At 62.9% G+C, this 22,253-nt stretch overlaps 1 protein-coding gene across 1 annotated transcript in view; it reads left to right on the forward strand.

The window, feature by feature from the left end:
- The first annotated feature begins 6,723 nt into the window (after window positions 1-6,723).
- Window positions 6,724-22,253, forward strand: part of BMP1 (bone morphogenetic protein 1) — a 36,217-nt gene continuing 20,687 nt past the window's right edge. The window contains exon 1 of the mRNA XM_077789255.2: window positions 6,724-6,985. Coding sequence (XP_077645381.2) covers window positions 6,847-6,985 — 139 coding nt within the window. The 5' untranslated portion in view covers window positions 6,724-6,846. The remainder of the gene's footprint in view (window positions 6,986-22,253) is intronic.

The raw sequence follows: 22,253 nt of genomic DNA on the forward strand, positions 1-22,253 counted from the left end.
TTTTCTTCTGCCAGCTCTGCCTTAAAAATGCCTTGAGGGGCTCCGGGCTTGAATTTTGGGGGGATTTCAGTGGCAGCCGCAGCCTGGGGGCTCACTGGGGGCCCCCCAAGTGTGGCTGCCTGAGCTGAGCTGGTCCATTCTGCTGCCGGGGCTGGAAAATGGGTCTGTCCTCGGGAATAAAGGAGAAGGGAAGGGCAGGGATCGGGCCCGGGAGCTGCTCCTGGAGGCTGCCTGTGCCACCAGCACCGGCGATCCTCAGCACTGGGGTGGTTTCGGACAGGCTGGCGGGATCAGGAGTTAGCAGGCACTATAAGAATTGGGAATTATCGGGATTTTTAGGATGAGGGGGCTGGTGTTGGGATCAGGCATTATTAGGATGATTTGTTTATTATTATTAGGATAGGAATGGTGGTACTATTAGGATCAGGAATTATGAGGGTCAGGATGTTGGTGATATTAGGGTCAGGAATTATTAAGATCAGGATGTTGGTGATATTAGGATCAGGACTTATGAGGATCAGGATGTCGGTGATATTAGGATCAGGAATTATTAGGATCAGGATGTCGGTGATATTAGGATCAGGAATTATTAGGATCAGGATGTCGGTGATATTAGGATCAGGAATTATTAGGATTGGGATGTCGGTGATATTAGGATCAGGAATTATTAGGATCAGGATGTTGGAGATATTAGGATCAGGATATTGGTGATATTAGGATCAGGATGTTGGTATTAGGATCAGGAATTATTAGGATCAGGATATTGGTGCTATTAGGATCAGGAATTATGAGGATCAGGATGTTGGTGATATTAGGATCGGGAGTAATTAGGACCATGATATTGGTGCTATGAGGATCAGGACGTTGGTGCTATTAGGATCAGGAGTCGTTAGGAGCGGGATATTGGTGTGATTTGGATCAAGTAGTATTTTAATCAGGACTGAGATGCTGATTCTATAATGATCAGGAGTTATAAGGACCAGGAATTTATTAAAATCAGCCATTATTAGGATGGGATTCTGGCATTATTAGCACCAGGAGTTTATTGGGATCGGGACATTGGCCTGGCACTGAGAGGAGGAATATGGAACAGCCCACCCAATCCCCCGGGAATGGGAGCCCGCCAGCCCCACAGCTGCCTTGTGCCAGCCCCAAATTGGGGACCAGCAGCCCCCCAGTGCCCCCACGCCTGGCTCCAGCCCTTTTCCTGCTCCTGGCACCAGGGAAGCTTCTCCTGCCGGGAAGGGGCAGCTGCAGCTGGCCGGGATGTGGGACACCCATCCAGGGCCTCCTGCAGCTCTGGGGTGTCCCCTCCCACACCTCCCTGACCCCCAGACCCCCTCAGCCTCCCCCCAAGGCCGGAGCAGATGGAGGAGGCGACAGAAAGTTGGCAGGACCGGGTCCTTGTTCAATAATTCCGGATTCCTGGAGGTTTGCGGCGCAGCGAGGTCCTGGCAGGGGAAATCAGAGTCCAACCCCCCAGCAGGTGCTGGAAATGGGGGTCCCATCCCTGGCAGGAGGAGCTGCCACCCTCCAGCCCCCCTGGGTTGTGTCACTGTGGCCACAGGGGACAACCCCGTGCCAGTCCCTCGCTGCACAGGGATCTCCAGGGGGTTCCGTGGGGGGAAAAGGCGCTGGCATCACCCCGGGCTGCTCTTTGCTGCGGAGATTTTGGGGATGGAAGCCACGAGGAGCTGCGGATGGGCTCCAGGAATGCTCCTGCTGTCCCCCCACCCTCACGGCTGCGCCGGTGCCAGGCCTTGGCGTCGCCCTCCTGACGTTCCAGGGCGCCAAGGAAGCCGGGCAGGGCGGGCAGGCTGAGCTAGGAGCGCTGGAATCCGCGTGCCCGTGCCAGGTGCCATCCACCCGGGGCTGCTGGCACGAGGACGTTCCCATCCTGACGCTCGGGATGCTCTGATCCTCTTCCAGCTGGGGCCGCAGCTTGGAATTCTGGTGGTGCCTTGGTTTGAGAAGACAGGAGTCTGTGGAGGAAGGCAAAAGCCTCCTGTGAAATGGAAAAGATGAACCCCTGCCCCCTGAATTATTACAATTTAAAAGCAAAGGCTCTCAAGCAAAGAGATGGGAATGGGAATGACAGATTTTTACTAGGAAGTCTGTGGGTCTCAGATTCAAAGAAAGAAATGGAGAGTTTCTAGCCAGGCAGAAACCTGGGAAAGAGATAAATAAGAATGTAAATAATTCTTTATCTCTCTTGTTTCTCACATTGTTCATAGTTAAGTTCTATCGCTGTGTGTCAAGCACTGTGCACCAATGAGTTGGGTTGTTTTCACTTCAGAACCAATGGAGTTGGTCCTCACAAGCTCTGTATAAAAGAGCGATGTATTTTAAATAAATCAGAGTTTTACTCTCAGGAGTTGGTCCTCACAAGCTCTGTATAAAAGAGCGGTGTATTTTGAATAAATCGGAGTTTTACTCTCCGTTTTTTTCCATTGGTCCAATGGAGTTGGTCCTCACAAGCTCTGTATAAAAGAGCGCTGTATTTTGAATAAATGGGAATTTTACTCTCTGTTTTTTTCCATTGGTCCAATGGAGTTGGTCCTCACAAGCTCTGTATAAAAGAGCGGCGTATTTTGAATAAATCAGAGTTTTTAGTTGATGTTCCCCTCCTCGCACAGCCCCCTGAATATCAGCTAGCCCAGAGATCCGAGGCTGTGAGGGAAGGAATATCAGGAGATGGCAAAGATTCCCAAAAGAGGCTCTTACCCCAAAATATGGTTCAGCTCTTTATTCTGTGTGTCCATGTGGAGAGCAGGGCAAAGAGCAGAACAGGAATTGTCAGGGGTCTGTACAGGCTTTGGGCAGGGTGGGCTTCCCTGGCTCTCCCTGGGGCAGCAAGGAGGGTCCAGGGGTATGTGAGCAGAGCCCCAGGGTGCCGGGGAAGGGGCACAGCGTGCCCAGGAGCTCACTGGGACACTGGCACCCTTCCCAGCCAGGGCACTGTGGGGTTCCAGGATTCCCAGTGGCTCAGGACGCTGGGAGCGGGCACGGCCGCGGCTCCGGGAGCTCTGGGAAATGCAGCGTTTAATGCAATGCTGCATTCAGCTTTGCTCCATGCATTAAAGTCCCTGTGAGGCAGGAGCTGCTGTGCCTGCCCAGTTCCAGCCCCTTCACATCCAGCCCTGTGGATATTTTTTAAAGCTCTGCCTCGACCTTCCCCCCCTCACACCCCTGAATATCAGCTAGCCCAGAGATCCTGTGAGGGAAGGAATATCAGGAGATGGCAAAGATTCCCAAAAGAGGCTCTTACCCCAAAATATGGTTCAGCTCTTTATTCTGTGTGTCCATGTGGACAGCAGGGCAAAGAGCAGAACAGGAAATGTCAGGGGTCTGTACAGGCTTTGGGCAGGGTGGGCTTCCCTGGCTCTCCCATGGGGCAGCAAGGAGGGTCCAGGGGTGTGTGAGCAGAGCCCCAGGGTGCCGGGGAAGGGGCACAGCGTGCCCAGGAGCTCACTGGGACATTTATTATTTCATCCTCCTGGGTCAGAGGCTCTTCATTCCCATCCTGCCTCGGCAGCGACACGAAGCAGCGCCTGGATCCCGACACCGCGGATTGACATCATCCAAGGACTCGGCCTGCAAACCTCCTCAGCGGCGCGAGCACGGCGTGAAAACAAAAACTATTCCAAAAAGTTTCTTTGTTTCGGCTCGAGGTCGCGGTGGAATCCGGGTTTCTCCCCAAATTCCTGTCCCTGGGCCGGGGGCGGAGTGGGGACACGGAGTCAGCCCGGTTTTCCAGGGTTTATTTATCTGCTCTGAAGTTTTGCTGGATGTGGGTTTTGCAATAAGGGAGAAGGAGGAAAACATCCTGGGATGATCCCGACGGGGGAGGAAAACGTCGGCAGAGATAAGGGGTGAAGAGATAAGGGGTTCCCATCGCTCCTGGTGGGAACCAGCCGGGCCCTGGATGAAGGGGATCCCCAAAAGTGAAGGAAAAGGGGATTTGGAGGCTTGGTGGGCAGGGAAGGAGCAGATCCTGGATGCCAGCGTGTCCCTGTGCAGGTCATCAGGCTCAGGAAACACTTAAAATCCCAAAAAACAGAGTCAATGCAAGCCTGGGAGTGCTGTGGGAGGAGGAGGGATGGGTTTGCAGGAGCAGCAGGGCCAGGCTGGAATGTCCCGGGCAGGGCCACCGCAGGGGGACAGGGCTGTGTCTCTGTGCCCTGGCCACCCCAGGGGGCTGGGATCGCCCTGGGGAGCTCCCCAAACACTCACTGGGGGGCTGACCCAGCTCCTGGGGTGCTCGTCCTGCTCCTGGGGTGCTCGTCCTGCTCCTGGGGTGCTCATCCTGCTCCTGGGGTGCTCATCCTGTTCCTGGGGTGCTTATCCTGTTCCTGGGGTGCTCATCCCGCTCCTGGGGTGCTCATCCTGTTCCTGGGGTGCTCATCCTGTTCCTGGAGTGCTTATCCTGCTCCTGGGGTGCTCATCCTGTTCCTGGGGTGCTCATCCTGTTCCTGGAGTGCTTATCCTGCTCCTGGGGTGCTCATCCTGTTCCTGGGGTGCTCATCCTGTTCCTGGGGTGCTCATCCTGCTCCTGGGGTGCTTATCCTGTTCCTGGGGTGCTCATCCTGTTCCTGGGGTGCTCATCCTGTTCCTGGGGTGCTCGTCCTGCTCCTGGGGTGCTCATCCTCATCTCAGGGTGCTCATCCTGCTCCTGGGGTGCTCATCCTGTTCCTGGGGTGCTCATCCTGATCCCAAGGTGCTCATCCTGTTCCTGGGGTGCTCATCCTGATCTCAGGGTGCTCATCTTGTTCCTGGGGTGCTCATCCTGATCTCAGGGTGCTCACCCACCCTCCCCAAGGTGTTCATCCCACTTTTGGGGTGCCTGGCCACCCTTCCTGGGATGTTTGCCCAGATTTTGGGGTGCTCCTCCACTCACCTGACTTTTCTGGGGTGCTCATCCTGTTCCAGGGCTCCTTGCCCCCCATTCCCAGGGTGCTTTTTTGGTTCCTGGGGTGCTCATCCTGTTCCTGGGGTGCTCTTCCAGCTCCTGGGGTGCTCATTCAGTCCTTGGGGTGCTGGCCAGGATTTGGGGTGCAGGTAAGGGGTGAAGAAGCAGCCGCAGAGGATCGGGAGTGCGGGACCCGGAGATTCGGGGCTGGAAAATTTGGGAATGTGGGAGCGGCGATGGGGGTGGGAATTTGGGGTGCCGGGGCCAGCCATGGGCGGCGGGGCCGGGTCATTTGGGGGTGCTGGGGGACACCGGGTGACACCGGAGGGGACAGACGGGGTTGGGAGATGTGGGATTTGGGTCCTGGGAGTATTGGGGGGCCAGGATGGATCCAGGAGGGACCGGGAGAGGCCAGGATCAGGACCGGGAATATGGAATGGGACCGAGGGAGGCCGGGATCGGTACCAGGGAATGGAACAGGACTGGAGGAGGCCGGGATTGGTACTGGGAATACGGAACGGGACCAGGGAGACCGGGATCGGGACCAGGAATGGAAAGTACCAGGGAGACCGGGATTGGTACCAGGAATAGGGAACGGGACCGGGAAGAACAGGATCAGTACCGGGAATAGGGAACGGGATCGTGAGAGACCGGGATCGGTAACGGAAAAATGGACCAGGACCGGGGAGACCAGGATCGGTACCGGGGAATGGAAAGTACCAGGGAGATCGGGATTGGTACCGGGAATAGGGAACGGGACCGGGGGAGAACAGGATCAGTACCAGGAATGGAAAGTACCAGGAAGACCGGGATTGGTACTGGGAATAGGGAACGGGACCGGGGGAGAACAGGATCAGTACCAGGAATGGAAAGTACCAGGAAGACCGGGATTGGTACTGGGAATAGGGAACGGGACCGGGGGAGAACAGGATCAGTACCGGGAATAGGGAACGGGATCGTGAGAGACCGGGATCGGTAACGGAAAAATGGACCAGGACCGGGGAGACCAGGATCGGTACCGGGGAATGGAAAGTACCAGGGAGATTGGGATTGGTACCAGGAATAGGGAACGGGACCAGGGAGACCGGGATCGGGACCAGGAATGGAAAGTACCAGGGAGATCGGGATTGGTACCAGGAAAAAGGAACAGGACTGGGCGAGACCGGGATCGGTACCGAAAATGGAACAGGACTGGAGGAGACCGGGATTGGGTCTGGGAATATGGAATGGGATTGGGGGGACCGGGATCGGTACCGGGAAAATGGAACAGTACCGGGGAGACCGGGATTGGTACCGGGAAAATGGAACAGTACCGGGGAGACCGGGATCGGTACCGGGAAAATGGAACAGTACCGGGGAGACCGGGATTGGTACCGGGAATACGGAATGGGACTGGGGGGACCGGGATTGGTACCGGGAAAATGGAACAGTACCGGGGAGACCGGGATTGGTACCGGGGAATGGAACAGGACTGTTGGAGACCAGGATCGGTACCGGGGAGAACAGAACAGGAGCGGGGGAGGCCGGGATCGGTACCGGGGATATGGGACGGTACCGGAGAGAGCACGATCGGTACCGGGGCATAGGAAACGGGACCCGGAGGGTGCAGGACGGGGCGGGACGGGACAGCCCCGGCCCGGGGGGTGCAGGAGCGGGCCCGGCGGCCGCGGAGGGCCGGGAGCGGGGGCTGCGGGCCCGGTCCCCGCCGCGGCCCGTCCGTCCCCGCCGCCCCCCCGGCGCTGGCCCCGCTCCGAGCCGTGCGCCCGGGGCTGCAGGGGCCGAGCTCCGCGCTTGAACCCGCCCCCGCCAGATCTCATTTCCCTAAAAAAAAAAAAAAAAAAAAAAGGGAGAGAGAGAGAGGGAAAAAAAAAAAAAAAAAGGCGAAGAAGGGAAGGAAAGAGGGAAGAGAGGAGGAAAAAAAAACGGCGGCCGGAGCCATGGCCGGGCTGCGGAGCTGCGGGCTGCTCCTCTGCCTGCTCGTGGCCCGGGCCCTGCGCTTCCCGGACTATTCCTACGTGCTGGAGGAAGAGGAGGAGGACGAGGAGCCCCTGGACTACAAGGACCCCTGCAAAGCCGGTAGGAGCGGGGGGATGCGCGGCGGACAAAGGGGAGCGCGGGGGACGAGTGCGGGGCTGAGTGCGGGGTGAGCGTGGCGAGTGTGAGTGAGCCCCGCACGCACTTCGGGCTCCGCACGGCGGAACTCGGCTCCGCCGGCCCGGGCCCGGGAGTGCCGGCCGCTCGGGCTCCGGGAGGAGCAGCGGCCGGTCCCGCTCCGGGATGCATCTGGTTGTACTTAGGGTGAGGAGCAGGGGGGGCTGGCCCGGCGCCCCGCTTTCCTTGCCCGGTCCTGGCTGCACTGGCAGCTGTCAAAGGCGGTGGGGAGCCCCCAGCCCCACATCCCAGCCCCCTTCTCCATCGCACGCCAGCACAGAGCCGGAGCCATCCTGCACCCCCATCCCTGAACCCGCACCCCTGAACCCGCACCCCCATCCCACCCCGCACCCCCATCCCGCCTCCCGCATTCTGCACCCCCATCCCTGAACCCACACCCCCATCCCAAACCCCACACTCTGCACCCCCCACCCCTGAACCCACACCCCCATCCCGCCCTGCACCCCCATCCCGCCCTGCACCCCCATCCCTGAACCCGCACCCCCATCCCAAACCCCACACTCTGCACACCCCATCCCTGAACCCACACCTCCATCCCTGAACCCACACCCCCATCCCACCCCCCACCCCTGAACCCACACCCCCATCCCGCCCTGCACCCCCATCCCGCCCCCCACACTCTGCACCCCTATCCCTGAACCCGCACCCCCATCCCTGAACCCACAACCCCATCCCACCCCCCATCCCTTTACCCACACCCCCATCCCGCCCCCGCATTCTGCACCCCCATCCCTGAACTCACACCCCCATCCCACCCCCCACACCCCCACCCCTGCACCCACACCCCCATCCCACCCCCCACCCCTGCACCCCTTGGTTTTCTCCCTCTCCCCCAGCCCGCAGCCACAGCTCATCCCCCTCGGGACACCCGGGAGGTGCCACCGCGGGCTGGGGTCCCCCCGTGCCGGGGACAGGGCGTTCGGAGCTGCTCCCCAGCTTTTGGAAGAGCTGGGAACAAACTGGGTGCTGGGTTGGGGGGGGGGGTGGGGGGCAGCACCGTCTCCCAGCGCGAGCTGAAGGGGATGGAAGGATTTGGGGAGGGGGGAAACTGAGGCACGGGAGGCCCGCTGCGAGGGCCGGGGTCTGGCGCGGGGGGATCACGTTTCTCTGTGCTGGCATTGTCTGCGCTGCGAGGCGGCTGTTGATAGAACTCTGTCTACACGAGGGCTTTTTTCTGGCCAAAAATCCTTCCCTTCCTGCCCTCCCGGGCTGAAACAGCAGAGCTTGCAAAACCGTCCGGGCAGAGCCGGCTGGAGCCTTCCCTCCGCTCCCGCTTCCTCCGGCTCCTCCGCCCGCTCCACGAGTTTTCCGCCGTCTCCTCTTCGCCACCCGGGCCCGGTTCTTGCCCCCTTTCCCCCCTTCCCGTGCTGCCTTTATGAGATCCCGATGGGATTAATTGAATTACGGGAGTGGGGGGCGGGATCAGGCCCTGCCACGCACGGAGCGAGCCGGGGATTCGCCCTCGTTTGGCTCCGCAGGACCGAGATGATGAAATTCGGTTTTCCGAGGAGCCGGAACCCCCCGGCATCCCCCCGAACCCCACCCCGTTATCCCGTGCCAGGGTTGGGTTCAGATTTGGGGTGTTGAGATTCCCCCCCCGCACCCCCATCCCCGGGATCTGGGCAGTGCCAGAAATTCGGGATCGGTACCGGGAATACGGAACGGGACCGGGGAGACCTGGATCGGTACCGGGGAATGGAACAGGACCGGGGAGACCTGGATCGGTACCGGGGAATGGAACAGAACCGGGGGAGACCGGGATCGGTACCGGGGAATGGAACAGGACCGGGGAGACCGGGATCGGTACCGGGGAATGGAACAGGACCGGGGAGACCGGGATCGGTACCGGGGAATGGAACAGGACTGGGAGAGACCAGGATCGGTACCGGGGAATGGAACAGGACTGGGGAGAGACCAGGATCGGTACCGAAAACAGAACAGGACCAGGGGAGACCGGGATCGGTACCGTGGAATGGAACAGGACCGGGGGAGACTGGAATCGGTACCGGGGAGAACGGAACAGAACCGGGGCAGACCAGGATCGGTACCGGGGAGGAGGGAACAGGACCGGGGGAGACCGGGATCGGTACCGTGGAATGGAACAGGACCGGGGGAGACTGGAATTGGTACCGGGGAGAACGGAACAGAACCGGGGCAGACCAGGATCGGTACCGGGGAGGAGGGAACAGGACCGGGGGAGACCGGGATCGGTACCGTGGAATGGAACAGAACCGGGGAAGACCGGGATCGATACCGGGGAATGGAACGGAACCGGGGAAGACCGAGATTGGTACCGGGGAGAACAGAACAGGACTGGGGGAGACCGGGATCGGTACCGGGGAGAAAGGAACCAAACACCGAAATTCCGCCACCTCCGTGGCTCCGGGGAGGGAAAACACCGGCAGAGGGATTTGTACTCCTGATGCCAGAGGTCTCCTGAGGCCACCGGCTGCCCGCGGCTCGCCGGCCACCCCGGTGATGCCACCCGTCCGCAGCGGTGCCAGCGGAAGGGGAAGAGCCTCCGGTGCCGCCGCGTCGCTTCCAAAGATGCCAAAACGGGAAAACCGCGGGGAGACGCAGCCCTTGGAGCAGCCCCGGGGCGGAAGGAACCGCCCGTGGCCCCGGTTTCCCTTCACCCGGTCAGGTCTCGGTGCCCGGGAGCAGCCGCCGGGTCAGATCCGGGTCGGATCTCCGGTTGGGAAAAGCGGGGCTGGAACGGCTCCCACCGCCCCGAGCCGCGCCGGGCCAGCGGCCCCGGGGCTCGGTGTGGCTCATCCCGGGGCTCCTCTGCCTCATCCCGGGACTCCTCTGCCTCATCCCGGCCATCCCGGGGCTCGCTGTGCCTCATCCCGGGGATCGTTGTGCCTCATCCCGGGGCTCCTCTGCCTCATCCCGGGGATCGTTGTGCCTCATCCCGGGGCTCCTCTGCCTCATCCCGGCCATCCCGGGACTCCTCTGCCTCATCCCGGCCATCCCGGGACTCCTCTGCCTCATCCCGGCCATCCCGGGGCTCGCTGTGCCTCATCCCGGGGCTCGCTGAGCCTCATCCCGGCCATCCCGGGGCTCGTTGTGCCTCATCCCGGGGCTCCTCTGCCTCATCCCGGCCAGCCCGGGGCCCGCTCTGCCTCATCCCGGCCATCCCGGGGCTCGCTGTGCCTCATCCCGGGGCTCGCTGAGCCTCATCCCGGCCCGCCCGGGGCTCCTCTGCCTCATCCCGGGGCTCCTCTGCCTCATCCCGGCCATCCCGGGGCTCGCTGTGCCTCATCCCGGGGCTCGCTGAGCCTCATCCCGGCCCGCCCGGGGCTCCTCTGCCTCATCCCGGGGCTCCTCTGCCTCATCCCGGCCAGCTCGGGGATCGCTGTGCCTCATCCCGGCCCGCCCGGGGCCCGCTCTGCCTCATCCCGGCCAGCCCGGGGCTCGCTGTGCCTCATCCCGGCCAGCTCGGGGATCGCTGTGCCTCATCCCGGCCCGCCCGGGGCTCGCTCAGCAGTTTTGGGGTGCGAGCCGGGACCCCTCGGGTGCCCCCAGCAGCGGGGGTGGGGGATGGAACCCGCCGTGTACCCCGGCTCAGCTCCACATCCACATTTTGGGGTGCTTGGTTAAACTGGGGGACTGAAACCCCACCCTGCCCGGCATTCCATCACCCATGGGGAGGACAACACGGGGGGTAGAGATTTTGGGGGTCACACAGCCCCCCAGAGTGGGATTTTGGGGGGATTTTCCATCCCAAACTCCCATGGGGAGCTCAGCATCAGCACGGCAGAGCCTTTGGGGGTCACACAGCCCCCCAGAGTGGGATTTTGGGGGGATTTTCCATCCCAAACTCCCATGGGGAGCTCAGCATCAGCACGGCAGAGCCTTTGGGGGTCACACAGCCCCCCAGAGTGGGATTTTGGGGGGATTTTCCATCCCAAACTCCCACGGGGAGCTCAGCATCACCTGCGTGGCAGAACCACGGGACACACGGGTGGGGTTGGGGGGTCTGAACCCCCTTTTCCCGGCTGCAGGAGCTCCCCCAGCCGTGCCTGGAGTTCTCCAGCCGCTGGGATTTCACCTAGATTCCACTTTCCAGGCGTAGCCAGCCCGGGCTACTGCTTGCAGTCACACTTGTCAAGCTGCCCAAAAATATTTTCCAGCCGTTTTATGTCACTTATTCATGCAGGCTAAAAAATCCACCCGCGGAGCCGGCGGGAGGCCTGAGGTTCAGGGCTCGGCAAACTTTGGAAATCTCCAACCCGTGCCGGGGTTTGCTTTTATCTTTGTGTAATCACCCGTTCGGCTCGGCGGCATCCTCCGGCGGGGGCCCGGGGTGCCACGGCGGGGTCGGGGGGCTCGCTCCCCGCTGCCCTCCCTCCCCCGGCTCCTGGGAAACGCCTCGGCCGCTGATTCACGCCGCCGGGTCGTGCCCAGGGGGGAGACGCCGCTTCCTGAGCCTTTATCCCGGGGCTGGGAAACGCAAATGGCCGGGAAGGAGCCGGGGAGAGCCGGGGAGAACAAAGCGGCCGAGAGGGGGGGACGCGGGGAGACGAGGGAGGATGGCTCGCCCTGGGGGTTTCCCCAAAATTTCTCCCGGGGATGGGTGTTTTCCGGGCGGCATCGTGTCCTCCTGCTTGCCCGTGGCTCTGCTGAGGATTTTTGGGGGTCTCTGGAGAGAAAAAAGGCTCCCGGTGCGTCCCCCCGAGCCGTGGGAGGCGGAGGTGCCGCTTATCCCCTGGCCGAGGGATGCGGGAGGTCGCTGCTGGCGAATTTGGGGTGGCAAAACACGCGTGGGGACGGCGTGGGGACATCCCGAGATGCAGGAGACAGAGCCGGGGAGGGGACAGGAGAGCCGGGGATGCCCCACGCGTGTGGAGCTGGGTGCCAGGGCCCGTCCCCAAATCCATTCGTTGCCACCAGGCTCCTCTCCAAAGTGACAACAACCCCCACGACATTCCCGTGGCGCTGAAATTCCCAAATAAACGCGCGTGGGGAAGGAGTGGGGACATCCCGAGATGCCGGAGACAGAGCAGAAACCGGGACAGAAGATCCAGGGATGCCCCACGCGTGTGGAGCTGGGTGCCAGGGCCCATCCCCAAATCCATTCGTTGCCACCAGGCTCCTCTCCAAAGCGACAACAACCCCCACGACATTCCCGTGGCGCTGCAATTCCCAAATATTTTCCTTTCCAGCAGCTCTCCCTTGCGCAGGGACCGGCGCTCTTGGCCCGGGATGTGTTTTCCTCGGTGACCTGGGGATCAGAGGGGATTGGGGACCTCCTTCCGTCCCGGGGCTCCAGCGTGCCCCGCTGTTGGCATCCTCCAGAGTGGCTGTTTGGGGGGGATTTTATTTTTATTTTTTTGGGGAGGATTTTTCCCAAGCCTTGCAGGAGGCTTTTTCCTCCCTTTGCTGTCGCGGAAGAAGAGGACCAGGAGGAAAAGGCTCCGCTGGAGTGCTCCAACAATCCCTCCCCCTCCCAAACCTCGCACCGGAGGGAATTCGGGATTGGGATCATTGGCGGAGGGAGGGTGTGCCTTGCACCATTGGGAATTTGGGGTTGGAATGATTGGTGGAGGGAGGATGCGCCTCGCACCATTGGGAATTTGGGGTTGGAATCATTGGTGGAGGGAGGATGATCCTCGCACTGTTGGGAATTCGGGATTGGGATCGCTGGTGGAGGGAGGATGCTCCTTGCACCATTGGGAATTCAGGATTGGGATGCACCTCGCACCGTTGGGAATTCGGGATTGGGATGCACCTGAACCGTTGGGAATTCGGGATTGGGATCGTTGACAGAGGGAGGATGCACCTCGCACCGTTGGGAATTTGGGATTGGAATCATTGGCGGAGGGAGGATGCGCCTCGCACCATTGGGAATTTGGGATTGGAATCATTGGCGGAGGGAGGATGATCCTTGCACCGTTGGGAATTCGGGATTGGGATTGTTGACAGAGGGAGGATGCGCCTCGCACCGTTGGGAATTTGGGGTTGGAATCGTTGGTGGAGGGAGGATGCTCCTCGCACCATTGGGAATTCAGGATTGGGATGCACCTGAACCGTTGGGAATTCGGGATTGGGATCATTGGCAGAGGGAGGATGATCCTTGCACTGTTGGGAATTTGGGGTTGGGATCGGTGACGGAGGGAGGATGTGCCTGAACCAGAGGGGATTCGGGATTGGGATCATTGGCAGAGGGAGGATGATCCTCGCACCATTGGGAATTCAGGATTGGGATCGTTGGTGGAGGGAGGATGCTCCTTGCACCATTGGGAATTCAGGATTGGGATGCACCTCACACCGTTGGGAATTCGGGATTGGGATCGCTGGCAGAGAGAGGATGCACCTGAACCGTTGGGAATTCGGGATTGGGATCATTGGCGGAGGGAGGATGCACCTGAACCGTTGGGAATTCGGGATTGGGATCATCCCTCCACCTCGGGTGTCGCGCTGGAGCCTCTCTGCCTTCCCCATCCGCTGGGTGCTGGCACGGCCCCGGGCATCCCAAAAGCTCCAGCTGCGATAAGGATGCTCCAGGCGGGAAGCAGGAGGTGGGGGACGGCCGTGAGGGATATCTGAGCTCTTGGGGGTCGCCCCGTGGCTTTATCTCCCCGTGCCTCAGTTTCCCCACGCCTGCACAGGGGCCGTGAGCTGGCCTGGCTCCCAGCCTCGGCCTCCGAGGTTTGAATTCCGGCTTTGTGCCTGCTGCGCTGCTCGGAAGGGGCTCTGGGAAAGCAAACACTGCTCGGGCCGGCGTTTCCAGGCTGGCTGCTCCCCCTCGCTCCCCCGGCGGCGAGGGGCACCGGGAGAGGGGCTGCGCCGGGCCGGGGGCTGCACCGGGGCTGCTTCCCCTCCGTCCTGTCCTCGCTGTCCCGGGGGTCTCCCTGCGGGGACCCGGCTGCTGCCCCCAGCCCCAAAACCCCGGGATGCCCAAAGCTCGGGATGCCCAAACCCCGGGATGCCCAAACCCCGGGATGCCCAAACCCCGGGATGTCCAAACCCCGGGATGCCCAAACCCCGGAATGCCCAAACCCCGGGATGCCAAAACCCCGGGATGCCCAAACCCCGGGATGTCCAAACCCCGGGATGCCCAAACCCCGGGATGCCCAAACCCCGGGATGCCCAAAGCCCGGGATGTCCAAACCCCGGGATGTCCAAACCCCGGGATGCCCAAACCCCGAACCCCGGGATGCCCAAACCCCGGGATGCCCAAACCCCGGGATGCCAAAACCCCGGGATGCCCAGAACCCCGGGATGCCCAAACCCCGGGATGCCCAAACCCCGGAATGCCCAAACCCCGGGATGCTCGGCATCCTCCCACCTCCCCAGCCCATCCCTGCCACGGGCAGGGCAGACCCCAGGGGCCAGGGGACCCGCCCTGAGCCGACCCCCGGGGTCAGAGGACCCCCAGAGCAGAGGGCAGAGCAGACCCCCGAGGCCAGGGGACCCCCAAAGCAGACCCCAGGGGCCAAGGAACCCCCAAAGCAGAGGGCAGGGCAGACTCCGGGGCCAAGGGACCCCCCCAGAACAGACGCCCGGGGCCAGAGGACCCCCAGAGAAGACCCCCAGGGGCCAGGGGACCCCCAAAGCAGACCCCAGGGGCCAGGAGACCCCCCCTGAGCCGACCCCCGGGGTCAGAGGACCCCCAGAGTAGAGGGCAGAGCAGACCCCCGAGGCCAGGGGACCCCCCAGAGCAGACCCCGGGGCCAGGAGACCCCCCCCCAAAGCAGACCCCCGGGGTCAGGGGACCCTCAGAGCAGAGGGCAGGGCAGACTCCGGGGCCAGGAGACCCCCCAGAGCAGACCCCAGGGGCAGGGGACCCCCCCCAGAGCAGACCCCCGGGGCCAGGGGACCCCCAAAGCAGACTCCGGGGCCAGGGGACCCCCCCAGAGCAGACCCCGGGGCCAGGGAACCCCCAAAGCAGACCCCCGGGGCCAGGGGTCCCCCAAAGCAGAGGGCAGAGCAGACCCCCGAGGCCAGGGGACCCCCCCAAAGCAGACCCCGGGGCCAGGGAACCCCCAAAGCAGACCCCCGGGGTCAGGGGACCCCCCCAGAACAGACCCCCGGGGCCAGAGGACCCCCAGAGAAGACCCCCAGGGCCAGGGGACCCCCAAAGCAGACCCCAGGGGCCAGGGGACCCCCCCTGAGCCGACCCCCGGGGTCAGAGGACCCCCAGAGCAGAGGGCAGGGCAGACCCCCGAGGCCAGGGGACCCCCCAGAGCAGACCCCGGGGCCAGGAGACCCCCCCCCAAAGCAGACCCCCGGGGTCAGGGGACCCTCAGAGCAGAGGGCAGGGCAGACTCCAGGGCCAGTAGACCCCCCCCAGAACAGACCCCCGGGGCCAGGGGACCCCCAGAGAAGACCCCCAGGGCCAAGGGACCCCCAAAGCAGACCCCCGGGGTCAGGGGACCCCCGGAGCAGAGGGCAGACCCCCGGGGCCAGGGGACCCCCGGAGCAGAGGGCAGACCCCCGGGGCCAGGGGACCCCCAGAGAAGACCCCCCGGGGCCAGGGGACCCCCCCAGAACAGACCCCCGGGGTCAGGGGACCCCCGGAGCAGAGGGGTCCCCCTCCCGGGCCGCGGCCCCGCTCTGCCGCGCAGCTGGGCCGGCGTGCGGGGGCGAGGGGCGGTGCGAGGAGCATTCCTGACATATTTAAAGCTCCGGGAGCCCGAGGGACGCTGCTCCGGTGGCTCCGCGGCTTCCCAAACCCCGGGCCCAGCCGGGCCGCGCCTATTTCGGGTCTCGCTTCCATCCCGTGCCCGGCTGGGGCAGAGCGGTTCCGTCCCTGCTTCCTGCCGCATCCCAAATCCTGCCGGCGGCGGGAGGGATGCTCGGGGCTCGCTCCGGGGTTTGGTGAAGGGAGCGCTGGGCTCCGGGAGGGTTTGGGTGGATGGATGGAGATGAGAGAGCTCTGGAGGCTGCTCCTAGGATATCAGGTTTATTAGGGATGGAGAAAGGTCCTGCTTGGAGCTGCCGGATGGGGATGGGGAGGGGAGACAAGAGGATGCTCCAGGAGAGGGTGGGAGTTCCAAGAGAGCCGGGATTCCAAGAGAGAGGAGTTCCAAGAGAGGAGAAGAAGAAGAGGAAGAGGAGGAGTTCCAAGAGAGAAGAAGAACAAGAAGAGGAGGAGTTCCAAGAGAGGAGAAGAGGAAGAGGAGGAGGAGTTCCAAGAGAGGAGAAGAAGAGGAGGAGGAGGAGTTCCAAGAGAGAAGAACAAGAAGAGGAGGAGTTCCAAGAGAGGGGAAGAAGAAGAGGAGGAGTTCCAAAAGAGGGGAAGATCTGAGAGGGGAAGAAGAAGAAGAAGAAAAAGAAGAAGAAGAAGAAGAAGAAGAAGAAGAAGAAGAAGAAGTAGGAGAAGAAGAGGAGGAGTTCCAAGAGAGGAGAAGAAGAGGAGGAGGAGTTTCAAGAGAGAAGAAGAAGAAGAGAAGGAGGAGTTTCAAGAGAGAAGAAGAAGAGGAGGAGGAGGAGGAGTTCCAAGAGAGGGGAAGAAGAAGAGGAGGAGGAGTTCCAAAAGGGCGTCTGGCCCCTCACAGGGGCTTCAAGGTGGACTGGAACAAGACTTGGGCCAATGGGGTCACAGACTCCTGATGTTTCAGGGGAGGGTTACAGGTGTGGGATGAACATTTTGGGGCTTGAGATGGAACAGTCCATTTGACTTTTGGACCTACCTGTAGGTAAGGGTGTTGTCCATCCAGTGGGGAGGATTGTTTCCATCCTGGCTGTACTATTGGGAATAATTCTATTTATCCGTCCTTCCCACCACTTTGGGATGCTGGGATGGAGCTGCTGGAGCTCGGAGGGGATCCTGGGTTGGGCCCACGCTGCCCACAGCGCCCTGGGAGGGCTCCTGGCACCCACGCAGGGACGGGAACCCTCCTGCTCGGGAGCCTGCGAGCACCTGTGGGACACGGCTGTGGGGATTTCCCACCTGGTGCCTTTGGTGGGATCTTCACTGGGGTGAGGGTCTCCTGTCCTTCGAGCCCTGCTGACACCCACACGAGGATTTTTCCCACCCTGTTGTGGGATCTTTACAGGGATGAGGGTCTCTCCTGCCTGGTGGCCTTCATGGGCTGCTGAGACCCACAGGAGGATCTTTCCCCACCTCTTGTGGGATCTTTACAGGGATCAGGGTCCCTCCTGTCCTTCGAGCCCTGCTGAGACCCACGGGAGGATTTTTCCCACTCTCTGGTGGGATTTTGGCAGGGATGAGGGTCTCTCCTGCCTGGTGTCCTTCATGGGCACTCACAGGAGGATTTTTCCCACTCTCTGGTGGGATTTTGGCAGGGATGAGGGTCTCTCCTGCCTGGTGTCCTTCATGGGCACCCACAGGAGGATTTTTCCCACTCTCTGGTGGGATTTTGGCCGGGGTGAGGGTCCCTCCTGCCCTGCAGCACGCACGGAGCCTCCGCTGCCGCGGCCGGAGCTGGAATCTGACCCCGCGCTGTTTATCCGCCGCCCGCCCTGCCAAGGCTTCCCCGGGGCTGTGTTTGCTTGTCCCGGCCCAGCGGAACGCCGTGTTCGCTCCCCGGCCAGGTTTATCCCCTGGTTTATCCCCTGGTTTATACCCTGGTTTATCTCCTGGTTTATCTCCTGGTTTATCTCCTGGTTTATCCCCTGGTTTATCCCCTGGTTTATCCCCTGGTTTATCCCCTGGTTTATCCCCTGGTTTATCCCCTGGTTTATCCCCTGGTTTATCCCCTGGTTTATCTCCTGGTTTATACCCTGGTTTATCTCCAGGTTTATCCCCTGGTTTATCCCCTGGTTTATCCCCTGGTTTATCTCCAGGTTTATCCCCTGGTTTATCCCCTGGTTTATCCCCTGGTTTATCTCCTGGTTTATCTCCTGGTTTATCTCCTGGTTTATCCCCTGGTTTATCTCCTGGTTTATCCCCTGGTTTATCCCCTGGTTTATCCCCTGGTTTATCGCCTGGTTTATCCCCTGGTTTATCCCCTGGTTTATCCCCTGGTTTATCTCCAGGTTTATCCCCTGGTTTATCCCCTGGTTTATCCCCTGGTTTATCTCCTGGTTTATCCCCTGGTTTATCCCCTGGTTTATCCCCTGGTTTATCCCCTGGTTTATCTCCAGGTTTATCCCCTGGTTTATCCCCTGGTTTATCCCCTGGTTTATCTCCTGGTTTATCCCCTGGTTTATCTCCTGGTTTATCCCCTGGTTTATCTCCTGGTTTATCTCCTGGTTTATCTCCTGGTTTATCTCCTGGTTTATCGCGTTTCTCCTGCAACACGCTTCCTAACCTTGGCGGGGCCCGAGGTCAGGCTCATCCCAAAATCCCAGCGACGCCAGAGAGCTCCGGCCCGGCTCACCTTGCCCGGGGGGATGCTGAGCTCCTGCATCCCGGACCCCCGAGGGGCATCCAGGGAGCCCCGAGCGGGCAGGAGGTGCCCGTGGGGTCGGGATGGGTTTGGCCCGGGGTGCCAGGGAAAAACTTTGTTTGTCCAAAACTTCAGCCCCGCGGTTGCATCACCGTTCCGAGAAAAGCCGGCGCAAAAAGTCAAAGAGCGGAGAGGAGGGGCTGAGCCAGCTCCCGGCTGCCAGGGGGAAAAGCTCCGCGGGAGCAGCGCCCGCAGGGCTGGGTGGGCTCCGGGGGGTGGCACGGGTGGGCAAGGATGGAGCTGGCATGGTCCCCCCGTCTTTTCTCCACTCCCGACTGCTCCGTGCCCCACGCGTGGCCTTGGGGCTGGCGTCCCGCTGGCACCGCAGCCTCCCCCTGGCACCGCATCCTCCCCCCGGCACCGCATCCTCAACCCGGGCACCGCATCCTCCCCCCGGCACCGCATCCTCAACCCGGGCACCGCATCCTCCCCCTGGCACCGCATCCTCATCCCTGGCACCGCATCCTCAACCCGGGCACCGCATCCTCAACCCTGGCACCGCATCCTCCCCCTGGCACCGCATCCTCAACCCGGGCACCGCAGCCTCCCTGTTGGCACCGCGTCCTCAACCTGGCACCGCATCCTCATCCCTGGCACCGCATCCTCAACCTGGCACCGCATCCTCCCCCTGGCACTGCATCCTCCCTGCTAGAACCGCATCCTCCCTCCGGGCACCGCATCCTCCCCCCTGGCACCGCATCCTCCCCCTGGCACCGCATCCTCCCCCGGTACCGCATCCTCCCTGCTGGAACCGCATCCTCCCCCTGACACCGCATCCTCAACCTGGCACCGCATCCTCAACCCGGGCACCGCATCCTACCCGGTGGCAGAGGGTCCCCCTCAGTTGCAGGGGGTCCCCCTCACTTTCAGGGGGTCCCCCTCACTTGTAGAGGGTCCCCTTTGCTTGCAGAGGGCCCCCCTCACTTGCAGGGTGTCCCCCTCACTTTCTAGGGGTCCCCCTCTCTTGCAGAGGGTTCCCATAACTTGCAGGGGGTCCCCCTCACTTGCAGGGAGTCCCCCTGACTTGCAGGGTGTCCCCCTCAATTTCAGGGGGTCTCCCTCTCTTGCAGAGGGTCCCCCTCACTTTCAGGGGGTCTCCCTCTCTTGCAGAGGGTCCCCGTCACTTGCAGGGGTCCCCCTCACTTTCAGGGGTCCCCCTCACTTGCAGGGGGTCCCCCTCAGTTTTAGGGTGTCTCCCCCTCTCACAGGGGGTCCCCCTCACTTGCAGGGGGTCCCCCTCACTTTCAGGGGTCCCCTCAGTTGCCGAGGGTCCCCTTTGCTTGCAGAGGGTCCCTCTCTCTTGCAGGGGTCCCTTTCACTTTCAGGGGGTCCCCCTCAGTTGCAGGGGGTCCCCCTGACTTTCAGGGGGTCCCCCTCACTTGCAGGGGTCCCCCTCTCTTGCAGCAAGTGGCAGCAGCGTGGCGGCCTCCCCAGGGAAGCCCCTCGGGGATCTTCCCAGAGTCTGGGGGCTTTTGTCCAGCAGAGACCCCCCAAAACACCCCACGTGTCGCCTCATCCCACGGGTGAACGGGGAGCGAGTGGGAGGAGGACGTGACTGGAGCCCGAAGCACCCCGGAATTTCTCAATGCCACACTCTGGGCTCGGCCCCGGCGTGTCCGTGCAGGGATGGCTGCGGGGGCACCCCCGGGCCCCGGGGCACCCATCCCGACCCCAGGGCACCCATCCCGGCCCCGGGGCATCCATCCCGGCTCCGGGGCACCCATCCCGGCCCCGGGGCACCCATCCCGGCCCCGGGGCATCCATCCCGGCTCCGGGGCACCCATCCCGGCCCCGGGGCACCCATCCCGGCCCCGGGGCATCCATCCCGGCTCCGGGGCACCCCCGGGCCCCGGGGCACCCATCCCGACCCCGGGGCACCCATCCCGACCCCGGGGCACCCATCCCGACCCCGGGGCACCCATCCCGACCCCGGGGCACCCATCCCGGCCCCGGGGCATCCCCCGGCTGCCGGGCCACCCCCGGGCCCCGGGGCATCCATCCCGGCCCCGGGGCACCCATCCCGACCCCGGGGCACCCATCCGGCCCCGGGGCACCCATCCCGACCCCGGGGCACCCATCCGGCCCCGGGGCATCCATCCCGACCCCGGGGCACCCATCCCGACCCCGGGGCACCCATCCCGGCCCCGGGGCACCCATCCCGGCCCCGGGGCATCCCCCTGCTGCCGGGCCACCCCCGGGCCCCGGGGCACCCCCGGCCCCATCGGGGTCCGCCGTGCCCCGTGCCCAGCCGCCTGCAACCACCGGGAAAAGCAGCCCCGCATCGCCGGGCTGGCGTGCCCGGCTCTCTCACGTCTCCCAAATCCCTCACAGATGGTTTCTATATCACTTGGCTCCGCCGGCGCTTGCTCGGCTCTCGGCGAGCTTAACTTTCCCTTGTCTTTCCACGCAGCTCTTGGCACGGGATGCTCGTCCTGCTGCCCGGCCCCGCTCCTCCCCCGCGCTGCCCGTTCGGACACGTCTCTCCCGGGCCCGGGGAGGGTGCGGGGAGGCCGGGCCCGGCCCCCGCCTCTGCTCTGCCCTCAAATTGCAGCCCGGCCGTGCCAGCCGCAGGTCGCTGCCAGCCAGGGGAGGTGCCGGCCTCGGCTTGTTTGCTCTTCCCTCGGCGCTGCCGCGGGTCTGCTCTCCACCCCGGAGCGTCCCGCGGTGGGATTCACCCACGGGTCAGCGCTGGGGACAGCCCCAAACCGCGGCGCTTTCGCCCCAAAAAGCTCCGCAGCGCCGCTGGAGCTCGGGGCCGTGGGAAGGGATGGGATCCACTCTGCTCCTCTGATGCCGTGGCTGCTCCTCTCACCCCGTGCCGGTTTTCTGCGCTTCTCCGGGTTATCCTGATTGTCCCGCCTTGCCTTCATCCTCAGCGGCTCTTTTGGGATCCATTTGCTGACCGCTCGGAGCGCGACCCTGGCTCCGCTCGCCCTCATCCCACCGCTGCCCGGCCCGAGGGCTGCCGAGGCCTGGGGGTTGCAGGCACCCTCTGCTCTCCCCAAAACTGCTGAGGAACCCCCAAAACTGCTGAGCAACCCCGACCTCCGGAGCCGCGGCCTGACCTCCGCCAGCCCCGGCGTCCCCGGGGCTCGGGTCGGCCAAGAACCGGGAGCCGCGCGTGTCCCGAGTCCCGGAGGAGGAGGAGGAGGATGAGGAGGAAGATTGTGAGCAGGGTTATATCCTCCAGCCCCGGGATGCTAAAAGGGGTTGGAGGCGGTGTCCCAACCCCGGTGTTTCCTCAGGAGCCGCCGCGTCCCCGGGGCTCGGGGCCGGCCGAGCACCGCGCGTGTCCCTAGTCCCGGAGGAGGAGGAGGAGGAGGATGAGGAGGAAGGATTGTGAGCAGGGTTATGTCCTCCAGCCCCGGGGTGCTAAAGGGGGTTGGAGGGGAGGTCCCGGCCCCGGCAGACGGCCGGCCCCGCTCCTGCGGGCGCTGGCGCAGCGGGAGCTTCCCGGCCCAGATGGCTCCGCTCGGCGCTGGCAAAGACTCCGAGATCGCTGGTTGGAGCATCCCGGGGCTGCCGGAGCTCGCACCGGGCTGGGGGGCAAGAGCCAGGCAGGAAAGGGGTCCTAAAGCCAGAAAAATCGGGGGAAAGAAAGCTCCGTGCTGGCAGATGGCTCTGAGGTCGCTGGTTGGAGCATCCCGGGGCTGCCGGAGCTCGCACCGGGCTGGGAGGCAAGAGCCAGGCAGGAAAATGGTCCTAAAGCCAGAAAAATCGGAGGAAAGAAAGGCGGTCTTGCAACACAAATAATAATAGAAACCCTAAGAAGTGATGGATGGCTTTGATGCGATCCAGATGTGAGAGCG

The sequence above is a fragment of the Lonchura striata genome, chromosome 22 (assembly GCF_050655825.1).
Source record: "Lonchura striata isolate lonStrDom1 chromosome 22, ASM5065582v1, whole genome shotgun sequence".
In the NCBI taxonomy this organism is placed as follows: Eukaryota; Metazoa; Chordata; class Aves; order Passeriformes; family Estrildidae; genus Lonchura; species Lonchura striata.